At 38.6% G+C, this 22,852-nt stretch overlaps 2 protein-coding genes across 3 annotated transcripts; both read right to left on the bottom strand.

Moving 5' to 3' along the window:
- Nucleotides 1–678: 678 nt before the first annotated feature.
- Nucleotides 679–11,032, bottom strand: LOC141657379 (uncharacterized). Its single transcript, XM_074464588.1, has 10 exons — nucleotides 10,514–11,032; nucleotides 8,880–9,039; nucleotides 8,001–8,062; nucleotides 7,378–7,537; nucleotides 7,177–7,297; nucleotides 6,882–6,963; nucleotides 6,687–6,790; nucleotides 1,664–1,742; nucleotides 1,472–1,522; nucleotides 679–1,056 (listed from the first exon to the last, which is right to left on the bottom strand). The coding sequence occupies exons 1-10, from the start codon at nucleotides 10,832–10,834 to the stop codon at nucleotides 973–975; spliced, it is 1,224 nt and encodes a 407-aa protein (XP_074320689.1). The 5' UTR covers nucleotides 10,835–11,032; the 3' UTR covers nucleotides 679–972.
- Nucleotides 11,033–11,585: 553 nt separating this feature from the next.
- LOC141657378 (DNA topoisomerase 3-beta) lies at nucleotides 11,586–21,966 on the bottom strand. Of its 2 annotated transcripts, none has more exons than XM_074464586.1 (15): nucleotides 21,809–21,966; nucleotides 21,673–21,729; nucleotides 20,845–20,948; nucleotides 20,358–20,451; nucleotides 19,033–19,132; nucleotides 18,184–18,427; nucleotides 17,527–17,689; nucleotides 17,323–17,442; nucleotides 16,260–16,339; nucleotides 14,680–14,958; nucleotides 14,285–14,453; nucleotides 13,678–13,806; nucleotides 13,344–13,556; nucleotides 12,825–13,004; nucleotides 11,586–12,474 (listed from the first exon to the last, which is right to left on the bottom strand). In XM_074464586.1, exons 1-15 carry the CDS (start codon nucleotides 21,827–21,829, stop codon nucleotides 11,839–11,841), a joined length of 2,589 nt encoding a protein of 862 aa, XP_074320687.1. In that variant the 5' UTR covers nucleotides 21,830–21,966; the 3' UTR covers nucleotides 11,586–11,838. The 2 variants fall into 2 exon arrangements, with proteins under 2 accessions (XP_074320687.1, XP_074320688.1); XM_074464587.1 differs by having other exon boundaries at nucleotides 20,358–20,446.
- Nucleotides 21,967–22,852: the final 886 nt, after the last annotated feature.

Here is a 22,852-nt window from a genome sequence, read left to right as displayed (position 1 = left end):
TTAGTAATATGATAGAGAAAAAATGATGTAAGAGATGTATTGAAGAAAGAATAATATGAGCTTGATGTATTTATAAGACTAGCTAACAACTTGTCATATATTAAGCTCTACCGTCTAATTAACTCTAACTAATTCATACCTGAATTAATTAGTTTATTATTATTAACAGACTACTGGTCTTGCAATATTTGAACATTCCTTTGCTTATATGCAATATCCCCTCTTAAGCTGGACTGTCTTGGAATATCAGTCCAGACAATCAATACTCTAGTATTTCTATTCTTCCAGTAAACACGGTTTTCTGAAATGTGCTGAGCTACCTTATTGTCATAATATAGTTAAATAGGCTTTGGTATGTGAATGTTCAAGCCTTGTAATAAACTATCCAACCATGCTAATTCTAAAGTATTATGGGACATACTCCTATACTCAAGACTTTGTAGTGCTTTTGGTATGTGAATCAATGTTCAAGCCTTGTAATAAAGTATTCCGGTATTCCCCCCCTTAAAAAGTACCTCTTGGATTTGTCACCTGTGACCAATGAACTATATCGAAAGCATAGCTTGGCATGCAAATATATACTCCGTATCAATGAGGTCTTAACTTAGTGGTAAAGATTGAGATCCAGTATTGTATACAAAATAAAACACACAATGTAAACACAACACAGGAAAGATATGAAAAGGGAAAAGAAAGATTTCATTAACAAAACCAAAATTGTCAACTGCTGTCATCTGTTACTATAAGCACAAGCCAGGAGAGCAGAACATTACTCCTCCAACCTTTTTCACTGTAATTTATTTCCACTTTTTTGACCACCAAATCAACAGCTATCTCAATTACTGATACAAGTAATCACATTTTAAAAACAAAAGGTGAGGAATATATATTGATGACCATTGTAAATTTGTAATATAACATGCTCATCTATGTACATCGCGAAAGCAGCTATTCAGCTCCAATGCCCACCTATCAGGGAACACGTTCCAGAGTCCGCTGCAACGCCTTTTTGATACCTTCTTGGTCAAGTGTTGTAGTCATTTGAATTTCCTGAACCTATATAAAGAGGGAACAGTTTTAGCATTCCATTCCTTTCAAGCACGTAAAATGGATTGAGGAAGCCAGTTCAATATATTTTTAATTTTTATGATGCTCAAAATTGTTAAGAGGAAATCAGTTTATCTAATATATGAAATATAAAATCCATTTTATTTGGAGAAATTAAAACATTCAATTGGAAAGCAGATGATGATCCCCACCTCAAAGTAGGATTCAATGTAGTTTAACAAGATAGATTAAAGTAACTAATGAACTTTTGAACGACTTATTTTCTGGAGCCTTGTTCATAGAACCTAGTTTATCATGTTATTAGCCAGCAGTAATTATTTCCGAGCAAGTATAATAGCATGTTATTAACATGACAGGTGCTTGTCAAACTATAATAGCAAGTTCATCTGTCAGGTTCACGTACCTGTCTTCCAGCTCGAGCAAGTAGAGTGTATTGGTTGTCAGTTGCTGGTGCCTGTCAAAAGACAATTTACACTTGGAGGTTTAGGCTATGGTATGAACTACTATGAAGCATGCAAAACTGCAAGACTACAGCTTGACATGGAACAAGAAAAGAGGGGGGAAAAAGCATAGAAAATAACTGCGAGGTACTAACATTGGAAAGCCATAGCTGGAGATCTTGAGAAACAACCCGCTTCTCAAAACCTTGTCGTCTGATTCTTACATCCGTTATCCTGTGCAAAGAAAACGGAAATTTTTCTTTATATACAATTGACTTCCGGTGAAAATAAGGAAGGAATACTCGACCATATCCATATGAACTAGATTGTGAAAATATCACCCCTCACAATAAACTCATTGCAGAAATTCCAGTCACTAAAAATAATGGACCCCTAACATTAGCGTTTAAATTAATGGGTACACTTCTTTATGTTTGGCTTGTTTCATTTCCAGAAGTCAGGATCAAATCCCTGACAACATGGTTAAGAGACCAGAGACCTTACTCCCCGAGTCACACAACATTAAGTATTTATCATGCTAACAGTCTGCCCTATTTCCCTGTGCATGTTACCGAAAAATCTTGCTATGTGGTGAACGGTGATGGTAATATTAGAAAGTTATGGGGAACATTTGTCCACTATCAAATTTTAAGGTCTATCTGGGAATTTGGAACGATGAAAAATCTGGGTTCCCACTTTCCCTTTTGAGCTTATACCCTAAAAATGGCAACACCAGTTCCAGTTCAGGCCGTCAAAGGGAAAAAACACGAAGAAAAAAAGAAGGGAAAAACGACACCCAAGATGCAATCATTTATGTGAGGCCAAAAAGTCTTGTGTGCGGCTGTTTTACACTAAGATATTGTAAAACCGCATGTTATTTACCTAATTATCCCTATAAACTAATAAACTCCGCCTGTGAGTGTTTTCGGGCATTCGCTGCCGGTCCCAAGCCCGGATAAAGGAGGAGGGTTGCGGTAGGTCTGTGGCAGCCAGCATAAAAACTTAGTCACATTTTATGGACATGAATCGGAATTTGAACTTCGTTGGGGCGTCTCCTCAGAAGCGACGCGCTGCACTTCTTAGACCCGGGTGTAGTGAAAAGTATGTGAGGGTTGCTAGGTCGTCGCCCGGAAGCGACGCGCCATCTTTACATCTGGGGGTGGTGTCAAATAGGCAAGGGTGCGCTACATCTTCTAGACCCGGGTGTAGTGAAAAATATGCAAGGGTTGTTAGGTCGTCGCCCAAAAGCGGCGCGCCACCTCGAAGTATGGGTGTGGTGTCAAATAGGTTTGGATCTAGGAAGCATGGTCAAGAGCGGGTAAAGAAATCGGGACATGACTTTAGGAAGGGTAGTAGGTTACGGTTTGGTACGTGGAATGTTGGCTCTTTGACGGAGATTAGGCGAGGTAGGGGAGGTTATGAAAAGGAGGAGAGTGCATATAATGTGTCTACAAGAGACAAAGTGGGTCGGAGATAAAGCAAGGGTGATAGCGCCTTGGGGTTATAAGCTTTGGTACACGGGCAAAGACAAAAGTCGTAATGGAGTGGGTATTGTCATTGATAAAGATTACATTGATGATGTAGTAGAAGTATCGAGAAAGAGTGATAGGATTATGAGTATTAAGCTTGTAGTCGGGGATGAGGTGGTGACGGTTATAAGTGCTTACGCACCTCAAGTAGGTTTGGATGCTTCTTTTCGACGAGCCTTCTGGGAAGATTTAGAAGAGGTTGTAGAACGAGTCCCTATTGGAGAGAAATTGATCATTGGTGGTGACCTCAATGGGCATGTGGGTACTAGTCGAGTTGGTTTTGAGAACATTCATGGGGTTTTGGGTTCGGGAGAGAAATGAAGCGAGAAGTGACATATTGGATTTTGCTTTGGCTTATGACTTGGGTATAATGAACACTTGGTTCGAGAAAAGACATTCTCATTTGGTGACTTATAGAAGTGGAGGTAATGCTAGTCAAATTGACTTCCTTTTGGTAAGGAATGTGTGGAGGAAAGAGTACACCGATTGCAAGGTCATACCCGGGGAAAGTGCCGCAACACAACATAGACTAGTGGTTCTTGATTTTCGGGGTAAGAGAGACTTGAGGAAGAGAAAGATAATCGGTGAGGCACGGATCAAGTGGTGGAAGCTACAAGGGGGAAACCAACAAGCGTTTTTGGATAAGGTTGGAAGTAGCGATATTTGGTCGGATTGCGAGGAGAAAGATATTGATGCAACGTGGGATAAATTGGAGCATGTTGTAAAGGATTTGGCGAGGAGGTGTTAGGGGGGAATCTAAAAGGAATAGACCATCAAGTAAGGACACATCTTGGTGGAACGATGTGGTGAGACAAGCGATAAAGACTAAACGTGAATGCTATAAGGTTCTGGGGAAATGTATGAGTGATGAGAACTTTGAAAAGTACAAGGAGGCTAGACGAGCCGCTAAAAAGGCCGTACGGGATGCGAGGGCAAAAGTTAACCAAGAAGTGTATGCCAGGTTGGACACGAGAGAAGGAGAGAAGGATATCTATAAACTGGCCCGCATAAGAGACCGAAAGACGAGAGATATTGGGAGAGTTAGGTGTGTGAAAGATATGGACGACAAGGTTAAGTTTCGGGATAACGAGATAAAGGCTAGATGGTGTTCTTACTTTGATAATTTATTCAATGGACATCAAGAACAAGGTTTTGGGGATGTAGAGGTAACACCAAGCATGGTTAATCGGGAATTTGTGCGTAGAATACAAAAGAGTGAAGTTAGAAAGGCGTTAAGGAAGATGGGGTCAAAGAAAGCGAGAGGGACCTGGATGGTATACCCATAGAAGTTTGGAGGTGCTTCAGGGAGAAAGGGATTGAATGGGTAACCATGCTCTTCAACAAGATTTGGAGGAGCAACAAGATGCCATCGGCTTGGAGGAAAAGCACTCTAGTCCCTTTGTACAAGAACAAAGGTGATGTCCAAGAGTGTTCCAATTATCGGGGAATTAAACTTATGAGTCATACAATGAAGTTATGGGAGCGGGTAATCGAGCAAAGGCTTAGGAGATATGTAGACATCTCGGAAAACCAATTTGGATTTATGCCCGGGAGATCGACTATGGATGCGATTTTTATCATGAGACAATTGATGGAATACCATCGGGACAAGAAGAAGGATTTGCATATGGTTTTTATTGACTTGGAAAAGGCATATGATAGGGTACCAAGAGAAGTACTTTGGTGGGCTTTGGCGAGAAAGGGTGTGTCGCGAAAATATATTGACCTCATAAAGGACATGTATGAGGGGGCTAGTGCAAGTGTTCGCACTAATGTTGGGAGAACGGAAGAATTTCCTATTACCATCGGGGTGCATCAAGGTTCCGCACTTAGTCCTTTTCTCTTTGCTATAGTTATGGATGAGTTGACAAGGGATATTCGGGACGACATCCCTTGGTGTATGATGTTTGCTGATGATATTGTGTTGATTGATGAGACAAAAGAGGGGGTGGAGAGAAAGTTGGAAGTGTGGAGGCGGACCTTAGAGACTCGTGGGTTCGGGTTGAGCGGGAGTAAGACCGAGTATTTGAGGTGTCAGTTTACTAAGGTGGCGGGGTTGAGATCGACAGAGGCGGGGAGTATTATTTTCGATGGGAATGTTGTTGAGGGGTCGGATTTCTTCGATATCTAGGATCTATTATTCAAAAAGATGGGGAGTTAGAAGGAGATGTGGCTCACAGAATTAAAGCGGGATGGTTGAAATGGAAGAGTGCTTCGGGGTTTCTATGCGATAAAGATATGCCCCAAAGATTAAAGGGAAAATTTTATCGCACGGCAATTAGGCTCGCTTCTACTTTACGGCTCCGAGTGTTGGGCGTGAAACATTGTCACATTCAAAAGATGAGTGTGGCGGAGATGCGCATGTTGAGGTGGATGTGCGGACATACAAGGAAAGATCGGTTAAGGAATGAGGTGATTAGGGAAAAGGTAAAAGTGGCGCCAATAGAGGACAAGATGATGGAAAACCGATTAAGATGGTTTGGCCATGTGAGAAGGAGACCTATGGACGCACCCGGGCTTAGGAGGCCGGAGACTTGGAGAACAGAAAAGGTCCTTAGAGGCGGAGGAAAGACCGAGACAGACAAGGTTGAGAGTGATAGAGCACGATATGAGAGTTCCGGGGCTTGAGGAGAGTATGGTGACGGAGAGGGCACAATGGAGGGAAAGGATACATGTGGATTTTTAGTATTTGATGTTTTTGATGATTTAGTGTTTTTTATTCATTTAATTTAAAGAAATTAATTTATTTATTTTTCTCTCCTTTATTACACACTTTTTCAACAACCACTTTCTTATAGTTTTGACCTGGTTCATTCCGGATCCTTAATTCTATTTCGTTTTTCAAAATCGTTTTAATTTTTATTCTCGATTTAAATTTTAAGTTTTTATAAAAGAAAACCGGAATTCGATTTTAAAACCTGTAAGTTTACCTTGACTTTGTATTCCATTTCGCTCTCCCTTTTGTTTTTCATTTTTCCCTTTACTATTCGCATTTTGAGGAGGTGTGCGTTCACCCATTGACGGTTCTAAAGGATGATTCATGTCAGCCGACCCCAAATTATTTTGGGATTAAGGCTCTGATGTTGTTGTTGTTGTTGTTGTATCCCTATAAACTAATAAAGAACTTTTTTTGGCACTAAGCAACTAGGAGTATCTTTCATAAGGTAGTTGGCCAATTTGGATAAATAACATGTGGATTTACATCTTATGCAAAACACTGTTACAGAAGTATTAGGATTGGTTACCATAATAATTGAGAATCAGCCAAGTCGGACTTATTTGAAAGCGAGAATCAGCCAAGTAGGACTTATTTGAACGCATGTCCTCATACGAGTATGTATGTGAAGGGGATGCAAATTTAAGGTTACATGCTATTATCACATACAGACACAACTACAGCCGTGTTCGCTACACATGTCCGAAACTTCATTATTTCGACAATTCACTTTGGCTGCGTGTCATGTGTTCACAATTAAACCTTCCAACAGAACATGACACTCCACTACTTCATTTTGAGTCAAAAAAACACACTTGTTCACAAAATTGTCATGTCTGGCAAATGACACCACTTCACGTCTAATACTTTTAGCCAAGTCCAGTTAAATATCCTGAATACTGCCAAGTGCAAATAAAAAAATAAAGCCAGTACCCATTTTCCTTCAGCAGCTCTGCAAATATCTCCTTAAGCCCAGGAAGTGGCTGGATATCATAGTCTTCACTCGTGCTTGTGGAATCAGGGCTTGTTGGACTGTCCTGTTAATATACAATACATATTACTATGATGAAAATAAGGTGCCAAATAGATGTGAAATAACGACGTAAAAACTGGTCAAATCGGACATACTTGAGGAATGACTTTGTCCAAGGTTTCCAAAAGCGGATCTTCCTCCAGTTGCCTGATTGACAATGTAATTCTCGATTTCTCCCTGTATACATCTTCATTAAGATTCAAGTAGCATACTGTAGTACAAATAAAATAAAAATAGTGCAAGAATAAATAAGGTAGGAAAGATATGCCCAATACATGGAATAAGCCAAGCAAAAGGGAAAGACCAGATTCTCGGGAGCAACATGTTCAAAGTCATACAGAATCAGCAAATTGAAGTGTCAAACAGGAAAAATTGTGAATTAATATTCACCTGTCAATATGAGTGACCTTAACTCTAGCCTTATCACCCTCTCTTAGAACATCTCTAACATCTTGAACATAATCCCATGAAACTTCCGAAACATGTACTAAGCCAGTAAGATGGTAATTGCCTACATTTGCATTGAATCAATTAATACATGAATTTTCACGAGGCAAACATTAGCTAAACAATAAGATCAGTGTGAATTACCATCTGGGAACTGCAAGTGAAGAAAGGCTCCATAGCTCTCAACCATGCCGACAATTGCTTCAAAAACGTCTCCAACCTTAATCTGTTCAGCATACCTTGACCATGCTGCATCCTTCTCAGAGAATATCAATTTTCTGCTCTCTTCATCAACCTCAATTACCTATTCACCACAAAGATATACAATGTCCCTTAAGAGGCTAATAAGTACATCGATCCAGCATGGGAAAGAGATGACAATACGGGGAAAATAAACAAATCCATAAATCACGATGGCATGCAGTAAAAAAAACCAATAAAGGTACAGCATAGGCTTGCAATCACGTTCCCCGGGTTCGTTTAGAAGTATCCGAGATGGGTGTGTCCAAGGGTTGGACTCCCCTATTCAAGACGTTTTTGGCTTAAATGAAGTGTAAAAGTGTTATACCCAATTACCCATATCCCGGTGCAGTGTAGCGTGTGCAAAGTATTTCGAAGAGTCAGGACGTAGTTTTTTAAAACATATCTGAAATCTCCATATGGTTTACCCCTCTCCTTTTCTACAATGAAGAACATTTGAGACTTTCAACAGCACATCAGTAAAATGAGACCTTCAGAAGTAAAAACAACATACTTAAAATAAGTACCTTCAAGCGCAAGGTAGACCCGATAAGTCCCCTTGCTATCTCTTGTATGGTCTTTTGTGGTTCTGCAAGAAGTGGCAACAGAGAAATTGATGCCATGTTTGATTCAACCACCACAACAAAAACATTCATCCACTTAGATAGTTCGATAACACTCTCAGAGCTTGTTTGGATACTTTTTCACGAGGGAAAGAGAGGGGAGAGGGATGGGGGGAAAGGAAAGGAGAGGGAAGGAATGGAGTGGATGAGTTTCCCTCCAAATCGATCCTATGTTGGATAGATTCTAATTTTGTCTTGGAGGAGAGTATAATAGATCCCTCCATTTACCTCAAACCTTATTCCCTAACCAAACAAGGGAAACTGTGCCCCTCTCTCTCTCCCTCCACTTTCTTTCCCTCCAAACCCCTTGATCCCAAGTTCCCAACAAGCCCCAAGGAACGAGGAAAGCAAGAACAACAGCAAACTGAAATTTATTGAAGGGAATGAAGGTGGATTCTATCATCAATGGAGCCAAATATTGGTTCTATGTTGGCTGTTAAGTATTTAAATAAAGCAAAATGAAGCACTAATGTTGTAAATAAGTAGTCGTTAGATGCAAGTCTTGACAAACTTCCATAGCTAGTAATTCAGAAAAGCCTGGAAAGTTGACCCCCTTGCTTACTATAGGCGTCATGAGGTAATGCTGACATGCTGTGATAGGAGGCCAGGAATGTAATTATGAACGGATTTGAGTAGTGCAAGATTAACAGTGGCATGACCTTGGTCCAACAAATGGATCGGAAAGATTACATTTTACTTTAGACCAACTCATAAAAAGTCATCAAATAAAAAAAAATTCAGTATCATCGTCTATTTTGTTATAGAACATAAAATGCGTAGTACCTTTACAGGAATATGAGGGGCCCAACTGTGGGAAAGGAAGAAAACCAACAAGTGAATAAAAACGAACTAGAATTCCTCCATTATTAAAACCTTCAACTCTGCCCTCGTAGATGGATCCAGTTTCTTTATACCTCTTGGCTGCCTCCCAATCAGCAGGCCTCTACTTCTTCAAGGAAATACATCCATTAGGAAATATAAAGCAGTACAGGCACTGACTTCCAGCTAAGTTAATCACAGAAGAAATACTCCCTCCGTCTCGGTCATTTTTTGTCCTTTTCCATTTTAGGGTGTCTCAGTCATTTGTTGTCCTTTCTATTTTAAGAATGAACTTGATGAGCAATTGGATCAATCACACTCAATTTGTTCCACTTGTCATTTAGTAACTGGCCCATTCCTCTTTCCTTGGTCTTTGTGCCAAAACCAAAGGACAACAATTGACCGGGACGGAGGGAGTAGAAGATAAAAGAACGAGAAGCTGCAAGATCAATCTAGTATCATTCACAGGTACAGAAATCTAAGAAACAAGATAACGAGTCTGCTTGCTTCAACTTAGTTTCACTTCTCTTGGGAAACTACACCACAGAAGACTTAGGACAGCTTACAATTTCAACAAAACTCCCTAAAAACAGAAGTTCAAAAAATTTCAGACAAATTCGGAGAAGGTAACGTTGTTTAACAGAAAGACCAAGACCCTGAAATCAATTCTCCACTTAAAGCAAAAATGACTAAATTATGTCAATTTTCAAGTAGAGATCCAACACTCGGTTATTTGGCAATTCAAACGCACACAGCACGAGTAGAGACCTGAACATACCCAACAAAACCATCTCTTTATGTACGATCCTTCAAAAACTACATCTTTCTTTACTCTTTGAACATTAACTGCAAAAGATAACAGTTGTATGTGGAGGCTAGGCATTTAAACATGAAGGTCTCTAGGGCAGCAGTCCAAACCATGGTTTGAGACTCACTTGCAACACTACGCATCTATGCCTTCTTTAAATCTCCTTGTAAACCAAAACAGGTTGTATCATAATTCAAACTATCGAGACTAAAGTGCAATTTCAAAATTTAGCAAGTACTCACTGATAAACGGCAACAATGTCCGAACTAAAAACTCGACCCAAAACTTAGAAACTCACCATTTCTCATCATCAACCCTATCACCATATGTTTTTGACTAAAGATTTTATTATTAAATATAATTACAACAAAAATTGAAAAATAACATGGATTCAATGCAATTTTCATTATGGGGCATCCATCTCTGAGTGTTAACACAGTTGCATAAGGGTAAGGATGTGAACATTTAACATTTCAACCCCTATACCAACCATTTAGGGAGTCATTGAGACATCAAACAAATAATATTGCAAGTCCGCCTTGCAACACAAATACTCGTGTAAGGCGGCCTTGCACAAATTTATTTTGAAACAGGTTTTTTTTAATAACTACTTATACCCACGAATATCCCTTTTACCCTATCTATGTAAAACCGCAGTACACAAGACTAATTGTTTCAACAAATACCATACTAAACCACAATTCTACTACACTCAACAAACAAACACAATGAAGAATACCAAATTCAACAAAAAAAAACAAAATCAAGAGAAAAAAAGATTGAAACTCACGCGAGTAGGAGCAGGAGTAGGAGTAGGAGTAGGACGAGGGGGAGGAGGAAGAGGAGAAAGGGAAGAAGCATCCAAAAAGTCATCAACTTTGGTATCAGAAGATGCATTTAACTGAATTGCACGAACTGGGTATCTACTAATTGTACATTTACGGCATAAATACATGAAATTATTAGAAAATGGAGTATAATTATTGTATACAGCATAATAAGAAGAAGAAGAAGAAGAATCATTATTGGTTGAAAATGGTGTATGCAAATATAAGCTTGTAAATGAACCTACTGAACCTACTCCTAAACATGATGCATTGAAAACCTGCATTTTTGTTCTCTTCTTTTTATATGGAAATTGTGTGAGTTCTAGTGGGTTTGTGCCATTAGAGTGGAACTTCAAACACAATGTGTGTGTGTGTGGATGTGTCTCTTTTGTGCTCACAAGAATTGAGTTTTTAGATTCTCAAACTCTCATCCATCCATCTTATCTTTAGTGGATGTGCACAATTTATGGATTCAAGTGAGTAGACCTCAAAAAAACTGACCCGACTATTTACGATTCAACATCGCTATTCGTCGTTGCCATATTACTCCAAATCATCGACAATATTTAATAAACTTCCCAAATTATACCTCGGAACCCAAACGTTTCAATCATACTATCCATAAACAATTTAATCGGCAAACAAAAACTAATAATTATTACTCTATATCGAACAACAAACAATTGAAGAATCTTAGATTTGATGCACGAATCGAAAACTGTAACTAATCAACATAAACCGAATCCCTATTTTGAATCAGATCAAAACAATGAATTACTGAGTGAAGCAATGTTAACCTCATCGACGTAAATCGAATATATCTTTTAAAAAAAATCGAAACGACTATTTCTTAATCATGACAATTCACATCCGAGCCTTTTTTTTTTTTTTTGAAAAACTCGTTTCGTTTTACATCGATTAATTACGTCGATCGGATACCGTTTTAATCCCAGTCTTGTCACACCAGCCGAAACATCAGGCCACTGATTCCAAGCATTTCTTTTTGTATGAAAGTTACATTATAAGACCGTCTTACTCTATAATTCGTGTTTTCTTTGGCACTATACATTAAGTTAAACAAAAGATGTTGATTAGCATAGAAAATTACAAAACACTACCGTGTCTAAAATACCACAAAATGTGAAATAAAACAAACTACAAGGTTTCAAGGCATTGATGTATGAATACAAGAACTAACCTGCCTATTACAAAAGGATTAATTTAACATGAACCGAGATTGCGTCATACACACAACGGTCTCATATAACTGTTCATGTAAACTAAACACTCAGAAATCCCGAAAACTCATTTTGGGATCAATGTTCTTACCACCTCGGCCTCGTCCCCTCCCTCTTCCTCTTCCCCTCCCTCTCCCTCTTCCCCCAAAGCGCCTCATAGATGATTTTCCATATTTCATCTCAATAAGTGAATGTAGGAGCTCATCGCAAAGAATACATCCAGCGTGTAACGTAGTTCCATCAGCCAACGGCGAGTTGTTCTTATTAAAGTCGACCTCGATGATGGTCGAATCACAATCAGGGCAGTGTTCTTTGGTAGTGGAGATACGATGAGCACCTTCGGGAAGAAAGACAAGACAGTTGCACATGTTGCAGAACAGCCTCCACTTAGGAGCACTGACAGGGTCAAGGACAAGGGTCCCACTACATTCTGGGCAAGCACAAACTCCTTGTGCTATCAAAGAATGTCGGCATGTCGGATGGGGGCAGAGGAAGCACGGCATCCCGGCTCCCTTACCTTGATTACCGGGGCCCGTCTTGGCAGCACCAAAAAGGGCATCCATTCCTTCAAATGGAGGATTGTTGTAGCAGTAAGGGCATAGAGGAAATGACTTCCCTTCTGGACCAGGTATGGAGAAAAGTAAGAGCTCAAAGTTGTCCAATGGACATGTGAGTTCCTTGTAGAGCTACAGAAGCAAGTATCACAAATTAATGATATAAAGAAACCACAGGCAACATTATGTAAATGTCATCCAAATTCATCGCCTCCATTTGACTTTTGATGGTTATCTTATATTAGTTGTAAACTTGTAACAATTAATTTCTCCAAACATATGTAGAGATAAAATGCAAAATTTGACATGTTTAATTTAACTGTTCTCATATAGTCATATTACGATCATTTTTCATCAATAGATGTGCTCCTAGAGCCTTAGCTTTTGTATATTAGGTCAAAGTCAATACTGTGTGATCAAAAAAGTCGACTAGCGACAAACTAAATCTGATGGACAGAGCAATAGGGAGATAATGAAAGAACCTTGATCAATCCCTTTTGAGGAAGATAGTATACTTCCTCGCATGTACCACAGTATAGACGTGGTGGCTGGGAAGATATATACTTCATGTAGCGCAAACATTTGCCACATTTACACATTGAACGCCCCGTTTCTGAAAGAGGAGAGAACTGAGCTTCGAATAGTGCATCCATGTGTTCAATCTGCATCAAAGAAGGAAACCCAGGGATATCTTTCATCAATTAAAGATTTAAAGAGTATGTTAAGGACTTCAAGCCATGGCATTAAATGTGGCCTGCGAAACCGCATCAAGTCTGAGTTATTAAGTAAATGCATTTTGAGGACGCATCGCCCGAATTTATGACAGAGTGACTAAGATGCGGTCAAAATGATCGTTTCCAAGATCAGGTCATGAAATAAGATGTGATACCATGCTTCAATTTGCCATCGGAATCTACATATTTTGTCCAGGTTATAAGTTTCAGTTTTTGACACGATGACACTCACAGTATATCTTGTTCAGAAAGCTAAAGAGCACTCACCTGCTTAACAAAATACGCGAACTTTTGTTTAAATTGTTCCAGAACATGCTCTACAACAAGCGAATGATCTGCTTGACCCTTGGCAACAAGAGTAATCTGATGTTCAATAAAACCCCGAATGTCAGGAAGACAGAGATCCGGATCAATGCATTGGTAACCTCTAATAAGAGTGACGCCTAAAGCTGTTGGAACCAACCTCCGTCCACTTTGCACCTGGAGTTTGAAGCATATTAGAGGAACAAAATTAATCTAAACAGTTTTTTTACTACATAGAAGCAACCAAACAAATTCTGATGCACCAGCATGATACAGCAGAATTCAATAACATACTGACCTGTACATAGTTGCGCTCACATATGTTGTTGATGTGTACAGAAATCGATGCATCCGTCCCTATCCCATGTTTCTCCATAAGGGAGATAACCTCACTTTCAGTAAGGTAATCAGGAGGACTAGTATTCCCCTGGGATTTAAAAAAAAGGCACGGGAAAAAAATTCATTCCAGTTCAAGAAAATTCAAATTGTCAGCGCACGTAATGCCAATGAACTTATCAACCTTGCCATCATAACTTACAGCGCATAAAGGGCCACAACAGAAAAGGAATCATAACAGTATATAATAAATATCAAGTGCAGGTGAAACATTTATACTTCTGCAACATCACCTTGTTATATGTACAAGAATAGAAAGGGCAAAATTCAACTAATAACAGGACACTGAGAATAGAGAACCAGTGTGGTTGAGATTATATGCAATAGTATCAAAATGGTGGAGGTGAAGTTTCTCAACGGATATATCCACAATTTATGTTTTTCTAAAGTATATTCCCGACTCCTGTCACCAGTTCCTCCCATATGCAGAATAGAATGCTCTTTCTTTATAGCATGCAAAAAATAGAAACACCCAGACCAACATAAACCTTAGGGAATTGAAATTTTACCTCATATAGCTCAACTTTTGATGTTTTAATTTTTTCCCCTTTCGTAAAATCTGGAAGCTTTTTCTCATTTAAACCCAACCAGGGAAGAACCGCTGTAAATCCCTCGGTAATGACACATTGTCCTGTGCAATGAAATGATTCTCCACCAGATGAAAATTCAACCTTTGTCCTGAAATAAAGCAATTCATCTTAATGCAATAGTTAACCAGGAAAACAAATTAATCAACTTCAGATGGTGACACTTCGATAGTTGACAAAAAATGAGATCTTAGTGCAGTATCGTACTGTTGCCACTTGCCAGCACTAAATCATGTTAACCAGATGTACAGTTCAAACTTTATACTTGAAAACACGAGGATTGGAACTGACGCAAACCGAGGAAGAAAATGCTTCACCTTATATATTTACAGTCCGGAGATACAGTGGCGACAAAATGTTGGCAAACATACTGATACAACTTCCAAGCATCATATCCCAGCATCTCTTCGGTGGCTGAACGCATTGGGGTTATGGGTGGATGGTCACCAGCATCAGCACCAGAACGAGGCTTATTATAACCATCAGCCAGTAATTTTTGAACAAAACCACCCCATACAGGATTACTTTTTTGTGTTTCAAGTGCACCACGGAAGTCGAACGAAGAAGGATAAGCTGTGCTTTCTGTGCGAGGATAACTGAAGAAGAACCAGCAAAGCTTGTTTAGTACTGCAAAACACACTACCAAATCATTTTGGCTTCCCACCCCCCATTAGAACAAGCAAAAGGAATTTCATGGAATCTCAGCTGTCATCCATAACCAACCTCTTTTTGAGTGATGCCAATATGAAAGAGAAAAAATTCAATAAACAGGTTTTTTAGCACCCACCTAAATAACATGGCGCAATACCATGGGTAGAGTTCATATACACATCATTCAGTTTGCAGAGAGCAGAAGCAGAGAAGTGTTCTTCTACAAACTGAGCCACTGAGGAGCTAAACTATTGTGAATTATGGTTTCCTATCGAAGATTCTGACTCATATTCCTTTACTACAATTCTACAAATCAATCCAGTTTACCATATTCGTTTTTTCACGTGCATTTAGAAGGGAAAGTATGATGACAAAATTTTGGGTGTTGCACTTTCATCTACATGATTTACTTAATTATAGACAGCTTCCCCAACCACCACACCGTCTTCACCACGTCCTACCACCCCCTCAACACACTAAGCCATCTGATTTAAAGCTTTACAAAAGTTGCAAAGACTAAATTGCTTTAACACACAAAAGAATATGAAATTGCAAAGACGTCTACTAATGAAATTGCATTAACTGGTTAAAATTCGACAAGTACATTAGGAAAGCATGAACCATTGCAAGTTTCTACAGATTGAAGACACATTGTAATACAAAATCCTACTTTGAACCTTCTTACTATTCAATATTCATACCATGAACATCTGTATATACCCTGGTGGAATATAGGAATTGTCTAAACTCTAAAGTAAACACTGGCGGAAATATGCACCAGGCTTTGCTATTTGGATTTTACTATGTATGAGAAATAAGATCCATGATGAGAAAATTAGGAATTTGATTAGGTTTTGAGAGGAAGAGAGAAAATAAACAATTTAGTTTTATTTTTTGAGGGAAAGGGTAGTTTATGGAAATTTTATGAAAAAATGTACAAGTGTAAAAGAAAGAGCAATGGCATAAATATCTCATCAGAAAATTAAAAGTGAATTTGAACTTCAATTTCACATGAATTATCTCTTAAACTTCCCTTTTAAGTGTACTTAACATGGGGGCACATGTTAGAAAAAACATTTTTGTTAGTGAAAGCTTAAATTAGAAGTCTCCCCCACCATGACCACCAGTCCACAACTAACCAAGAACCCTCAAACTATAAAATTATGTAGATTACTATAAAGCCTCAAAGGCGTATTAACATGTGCAACCGTACAACACAAATAACCAAGATCGGGATGTTCATTACCTGATAAAACCTTGAGTATACAGCCTCTCCGCTATTTGCATAGCCATTTGTGGCCCAAAGCCTAGTGCACTTGAAGCAACCTACGCAAAGCCATAACAATGTGGCAAGTTTCTGTCACATAAATTGTCTGCTAATTGGCAATCACAGAAGACCAAAATATTTATATCTAGTGTACCAAGGGGCAGTTTTTTGTTTCCCAATGAAGTCAAAAACTCGTCCTTCTTGGGCTTTAACTATGATAGAATAGACCATAATGACATTAAACTGTTTTCATTTGTGAGTTCTGAGTCGAAGCAACACTCAAGTACTCGACGCATTATGGGTCATCCAGCGACGGAAACACTCTCAATTTCAACTCAGTGGTAAGGTTGCATATATACTACCCTTTACCCCATAGGTAGGAGCCTTTGAGGCATTGTTGTTTTTTTCTTGTTGTTCTTAATGAAATACAATGTGTAACATAGAGCAACCCAAGCAAGTCAAAGCAATATGGTCAAGTTGCGTACATCTGACCCCTTATCCCCATAGGTGAGATCCTTTCGAGGCATTGATGTTTCCGTTGTTGTCATTATAGACTTATAGAGTTATAGCACAACAAATTGTGTATCAATCAACCTAAAGAAGTAAAGCAATGTGGCAAGCCTCAAGGAGAGAAATTTAATAAAAGAGCATGAACTCCACAATTATATGGTGAACAAGCATAAAACCACCGTGGTCCTATCCATAGCCTAACTTAAAAGGTGATTTAACCTAAGTTTCAAGACAAGTATATCATCAAAAGTCAAAACATAGTTTCTAAAAACTAAAGGTGGATACTCTCTTGAAAGTTAGAGAAAGATGGGAAGAATTATATTTGCAGCTTCATCTAATAATGAATCCCCCTTCGTTTTCCTCTAGTATAAGGCAAAAATGTACTAACAACGTCAGGGAGAGACGGCCATCTGACAGCAAAGATAGCCATTGGCATATTTTATGTTTAATACAGAGGGTAAAATGCTATGCAACATAACCAATAGTGAGGTACACCATACTCAAATTAAGTGTTAAAAGTGAAGAATTGAACCTTCATGAGATTCACTGTGTTCAGACCAGCAGGTCTACTCTTGTGTTCTTGCTTCTCAAATACACTGACCACTTTAAGAGTACCATCATCAATCACCAATTTTTGAAACATCAAGGAGATCTGAATTAATCATAAATAAACCAACGCTTAAATCTGTGTAGTCATACGATTCTCAATAACAAACATATTAGAGGATGTGCTTACATCTAAGTCAAACAACTTTTCACGCTCCCATTCCAACTTCAACTCATAGCCATTGTGCACAATGTAAGGATGCACAGCCCAGAATTTTTGCGGCTTGAAAGTGTTGATATTCAGATAGCGTTGTACGCAGAACCCAAGAGTCGGAGTTTGACAAGGTCCATACCTATTAGCAGCAAGGAATGAAATCACTATTACAACTCTAGCCGAAAGTTGGGGAGCTTGACATCAAGAACAAAGATACAAACAGTAAGAAAAAGGTGAACTCATTCAGCATGCAGCAACAGCAACTATGTGATAACAACTGATGTAGGCAATAGATACAATCTATTTAGAAATGATGGGGTTAACAAATTAATAAGGTAAGGGAAAGTCATCGAGCAAAATGCAGCGATACTGGGGGGAGGGAAAGTTCATATAAATATTATCCACCATCCCACAGCTCTTTACAAGCCCCTTAGACAAACGAGAACTCCTAACAAAAAATAATAAGGGAGAGAGAGAGAGAGACAGACACATTTGAGGAAAGAATTATATAATATAATATGAGAGGTTTAGACTGAAATCATTAGAAGTCAGGTGAACAGAAATACTAGACAAGGCATGTGGATCAGGGAAATAATAAATAACACAAACTCGATCAAAGAAAAGAAAACTGACGAAATAACTCGAGAATCCAAGTTTCCATATTTGCCTTGAAAGAAACCAGTCTGAAATCGTGTAAATGCCACTCCAACTTTCAAGTCTATCTCCTGCCGAGCATCCACAGACAATGCCTCATTTTTGTTCGGCTGAACAAGATTTTCCATTGCCTTTGAAATATCTTTTTCAGTAACAGAGGAAAATCGGGCACGATAAACTCTAGTTTCACCCGCACTTGCATGAAAACCAGTGCAATCAATAACTGCATAGAGTAGGAAATTATTACCTATCATGAGACATTAGTGAATACTTACAACATATAGTATGCTTTTGACTGACAGAGATAGAACTGCAAAGGCTAGTTCATATCATAAGTTATATGTTGTCATCAATTTCATTCAAAAACTGTAGTTACTTTTATCCTTAACAGTATTTATGTGAGAATCCTTCTACATGGTAAATTGGTAACACAGCATTCTAAATTTAACGCGTTGCGCAATAATGATTTCCAACAGATACCCTCCTTAGAACCGTTGTTTGCTGATAACCTCTATCTGTGGGTATGCACTTAGAGACAATCCTGGCTTGTAGAAAGAAAGCTCAAGGCTATGCTACAGGACACTGATATGCAAAAATCTTTAAAACTCAGACCAATCCTTTAAAAAGATTATATGGGCAGGATTCAGGAATAAACATATCAGTTGTCACGCACTTGATGAACTACGGAGTTCTATAAGTGATACTGCTAATAATTACTAAGCTAACTTGATATTGCAAGAAACTGGCCAAGAACTCAAGAAGTTCTACACGTAACATACATGGAATCATAATTTGTTATGCACCTCAGTGGAAAAAGGACAATGGTACCTTCAAAACAGATATTTTCTCCTTCACGGTCACAATCCAGCCATAACACAAGATGGCTACAACCACGGGCTTCTTGACTCAGATGTCTCCGTATATGTGCCTAAAGATAAGTCAACAGTTAGAAATTTAAGACATTGCTGCATATCAAACAGTCAATAAAAAATAGAAAGATAATATTAGATTGACAACCGGCACGAGCCTGCAGCCATAGCACCCCTACAACTATGTTAGTCCAACACCTCACTTTAATGACCTGTCACGTGTCCGGCATTTGAAGTGTCCGACACGACACGACACTTTGACACTTCATTTTAGACCAAAAAATTGAACACTTAGTGGAAAATAAACGTATCCGACACTCCTGGTCTCCGATACCATGCCGTGCCCGACACTTGAAGTCGAGTCAGAGTAACATAGCCTACAAAGACTCAAATAGGGGGAAGACATATTATGAGAGAAAACAATCAATCTCATGAGATGCAATATAATAGGGAATCACTTGAATACTGATGCCATAAAATAACTGCAATTACTTGGGCCATTGTTTCAAAAATAAAAGGACGTCTTCAAAAATTTAGAAAGACGGATCATTCAAAGAACACTTGAACTTACCATGCTAGATACAATTGGAGCCAACAATACAAAGAGCAAAAGAAAGCTTTTGGTAAAACACAATACAAGCAAATTAATCTTTACTAGAAAGCACCACATAGCAACGTCCTCAAAATAGATAATGCACCCTTTACATTGGACACTTGCACAATTCAACTGTCTTTACAGAAAACTGGAAGAAATTGTCATAAGCACTCTAATGGTGTGGGTTTGGAATTATGTTGAATAAAGCTCACACTATGAATAGTAGTCAGACAATAAAACTCTCAAGGAATTTTTCATAGTGGGTCATCCGGAAACAATTTTTGAGTTATCAACATCGCCAACTCTCAAATCAGAAGGTGTCACAATTTTTTTGTTGATCACTGTTCATATGGTCCATTGATTAGTTTGATATGAGTCACCTTAACGAATAATTAAACACGTTTCACATTTATAGTATGCAGGACCGTGTCGTGAGAGAACACTTGGTTCTAACACAGGGATAAGGGTGCGTACATCAACCCCCTTGCCTCGCCATAGGGAGCCTGCAAAGTAATGAGGTAGTGTTGATATGTGATGTGGGCGTTCAGTCTCTAATTAGCATCAACACCACGAACAAAACCACGGAAGCAATCAAGACAAAATTACACATATCAAAGATTCACGCATTACGTGTGACAAGAAAAAGCAGTTCTTTAAAAAGTATGCAGGAAATGATGGCAAATTAGTACCTTTGGATTAGCCTCCGATTTAAGTATAGGAGCTTCAAAAAGATCCAAAGGATTTGTGGCATTCCAGTCTTGATATTTTGCAGGAAAGTCTACACTAAAATCATCCAAAGACAATCATAAGTTCTAGTAAAAAAAAAGGCAGCTGGTGCACAGTCATAAGTTCTAGTAAGTTTAATGAAAATAATTTAGATAACGGAAAGTTGATAACATGAATCCTTCATGTATTTGTTCGCCATCAAGGTGGAGTCTTAAATAAGTTAAAGGAAGATTCATCTAATGATTATCTAAGTTGTCATAATAAGGCAGACAAGCATCCTAGTTCCAACTTCTAGGTAAAATCAAAGTTCTAGTCATTCTTCATCACAAGCTTCCTTGCATCCTTAACATGGAAAAAACATAATACAAATTTACTGATATTTAAAAGAAAGAACATCTCAGATGACATCATGACAACCCCGGGAAGGAAGAAGTACAACAAAAGACTGACCTAAAAACATGCCCGATCACGGAGGTTACTTTGAATTGACAGCGAAGACCTAAAAACTTTCCATCGAATTCATGCACCTCAGTACTGCCTCTCCTTGTGGACATCTGAGCAAAATGCAAAGGGAATGAAATCCATACAGAGAAAAGAATTCACAGCTGATCAAAGGATAACGCTGAGGAAGCATAAAATATAGAAAAATGACAAGCCCCCCCACCAGCAAGATCCTATGTCAATTTTGCTCATACTGTTGTCAACAAATATGACAAGCATGACAATTTATTGCTACTTCCTGATGACTTTGATGCGTAAACACTCCCTCGTGATCAGACGTTCCCACTACAAGGGTACAAGTGAAGTAAAGGTGGGACATGTGTATTGTTTTTCTTAAATCACAAAGCATGTTCCCGATTTTCGCACCGTTTCCATTTCGGGATGTCTTCGACAGCAATAGGCGAATTTTTTTTTTTTTTTCTGTTGCAATCAAATTTAAGTTACATACCAACTTTCCATCAGAGAAACATCTACCATTATATGGGTCGGTCGCATATGAAAAATTGAAATTGCGTTTATAGCCATTGATTACACCTCAACCAACCATCTGTTTAACTCGCCATCAACTCAATTGCATGTTTCTACTGAACTAACCAAATCATTATGCAACCTCATTTTAGCCTTAATGAACATACATAATTACTTATTTATTATAATGCTCAAATATTATTATTTTTTTGAAAACCACCATAAAACATATATGTTCGTTTTTGATTAAAACAAAGTAATAAAGAAAAGGCAAACAAATGATCGACACGGAGGGAGTATAAAACATACATGACCAGCAGAGAGAACATTAGCAATAGAGAGCGCAATGCTAGGTTTTTCCGCAACCTACAAAATCAATCATTACAATTAAAACATAAACATTACACAAATTCACAAAAATAATCATAAGGAATAATCGACTCACCATTAGAACTTTGGGAGCCATGGATAGAGAGATAATGAGTTAGTAGAATTTGTTAACAATTGTTGTGAATTTGTGAGTTTCTTAACTGAGAATTGAGAAGTTTGACAATGGTGAGAAATACATGCTTTTAGGGCTGTGCGGTATGACTGACTAATGATGATTTTAGCGGGTTGGGCACTTCTAAGTCCCTATAGGCTAATATCGTGCCCACCATGATATGAGAATGGGCCTATTCTAACCCATCACTGAGTCTCGATGGATGGTATTTGTGTTAAGCATAAAACGGGCCGAATTTTATACTATATTATCCGAAAATTGTTGAAGTACACCCATAATGTTTTTTTATGGTTGTAGGCGGCAAAAGTCTTGTGGGGGTACATGAGTCTAGAGCTGAAAAGTTTAACCTGGCCCGAGTCTCCAACCAGAACACGAGTAAATTTGACCTGACTGGATCCAAAATATTGCGATCCGAAATCTACTTGACCCAACCCGATATAATAGTAAGCCTGTAAAAAATTTTGCCTACATCAGTGGTGTAAAGATAAAAGATCATTTTTTAAGTGTCCACAAATATAATAAGACGAGATCTTCCGGGAAGAAACTCAATAAGAAATCCGTGACGCGGCACCCAAAGTGACAATATCGTACTACTATGGAACGTGGACACCAGTATAGCAGAGTCCCAACAAGGGTATCAACGCTTCAACATAACAAATGGTATCAAAGTCCAAGGTTAAACTTAGGTCTAGACCCTACAACATACAATGGTGGAGCTTGGAGAGCGGAACAGATAGCATTCGCCAGTCACGGACACGTGGGCTTGATCTAGCAGACTGTTTTCAATTCTCAAGTCCATGGATGGTACGTTGGTGAAGCATCGAGTCAAGATTTAAATTGTAAGACATGAAACTCCTATAACTCGAGGGAGAGCTGATAAGTTTGTGAAAGTGATGTGGGTGCAAAGAGGGCAAGAACGAGGAAAGACCTAGAGTACACGGTTTCCAATACCGTGTAGGTGAACACGGTTTCCTACAGCCGTGTGGA

Source organism: Silene latifolia, chromosome 5 (genome assembly GCF_048544455.1).
Source record: "Silene latifolia isolate original U9 population chromosome 5, ASM4854445v1, whole genome shotgun sequence".
Taxonomy (NCBI): domain Eukaryota; kingdom Viridiplantae; phylum Streptophyta; class Magnoliopsida; order Caryophyllales; family Caryophyllaceae; genus Silene; species Silene latifolia.
The sequence above is the reverse complement of the archived record's forward strand: the minus strand, read 5'-3'. Positions and strand labels throughout refer to the sequence as shown.

What these genes read in the sequence shown, in the direction of transcription:
- LOC141657378 (XM_074464586.1), bottom strand. Translation starts at nt 21,829, where the DNA reads ATGGCTCCCAAAGTTCTAATG. An exon ending in AGAAAATATCTGTTTTGAAG is followed by an intron (nt 18,428 to 19,032) that starts GTACCATTGTCC and finishes TACTCTATGCAG; the next exon opens with TTATTGATTGCACTGGTTTT. An exon ending in TCGCGTATTTTGTTAAGCAG is followed by an intron (nt 13,005 to 13,343) that starts GTGAGTGCTCTT and finishes TCTTTGATGCAG; the next exon opens with ATTGAACACATGGATGCACT.
- LOC141657379 (XM_074464588.1), bottom strand. Translation starts at nt 10,834, where the DNA reads ATGCAGGTTTTCAATGCATCATGTTTAGGAGTAGGTTCAGTAGGTTCA. An exon ending in GGTCTACCTTGCGCTTGAAG is followed by an intron (nt 7,538 to 8,000) that starts GTACTTATTTTA and finishes TGTGGTGAATAG; the next exon opens with GTAATTGAGGTTGATGAAGA. An exon ending in TGGACAAAGTCATTCCTCAA is followed by an intron (nt 6,791 to 6,881) that starts GTATGTCCGATT and finishes GTATATTAACAG; the next exon opens with GACAGTCCAACAAGCCCTGA.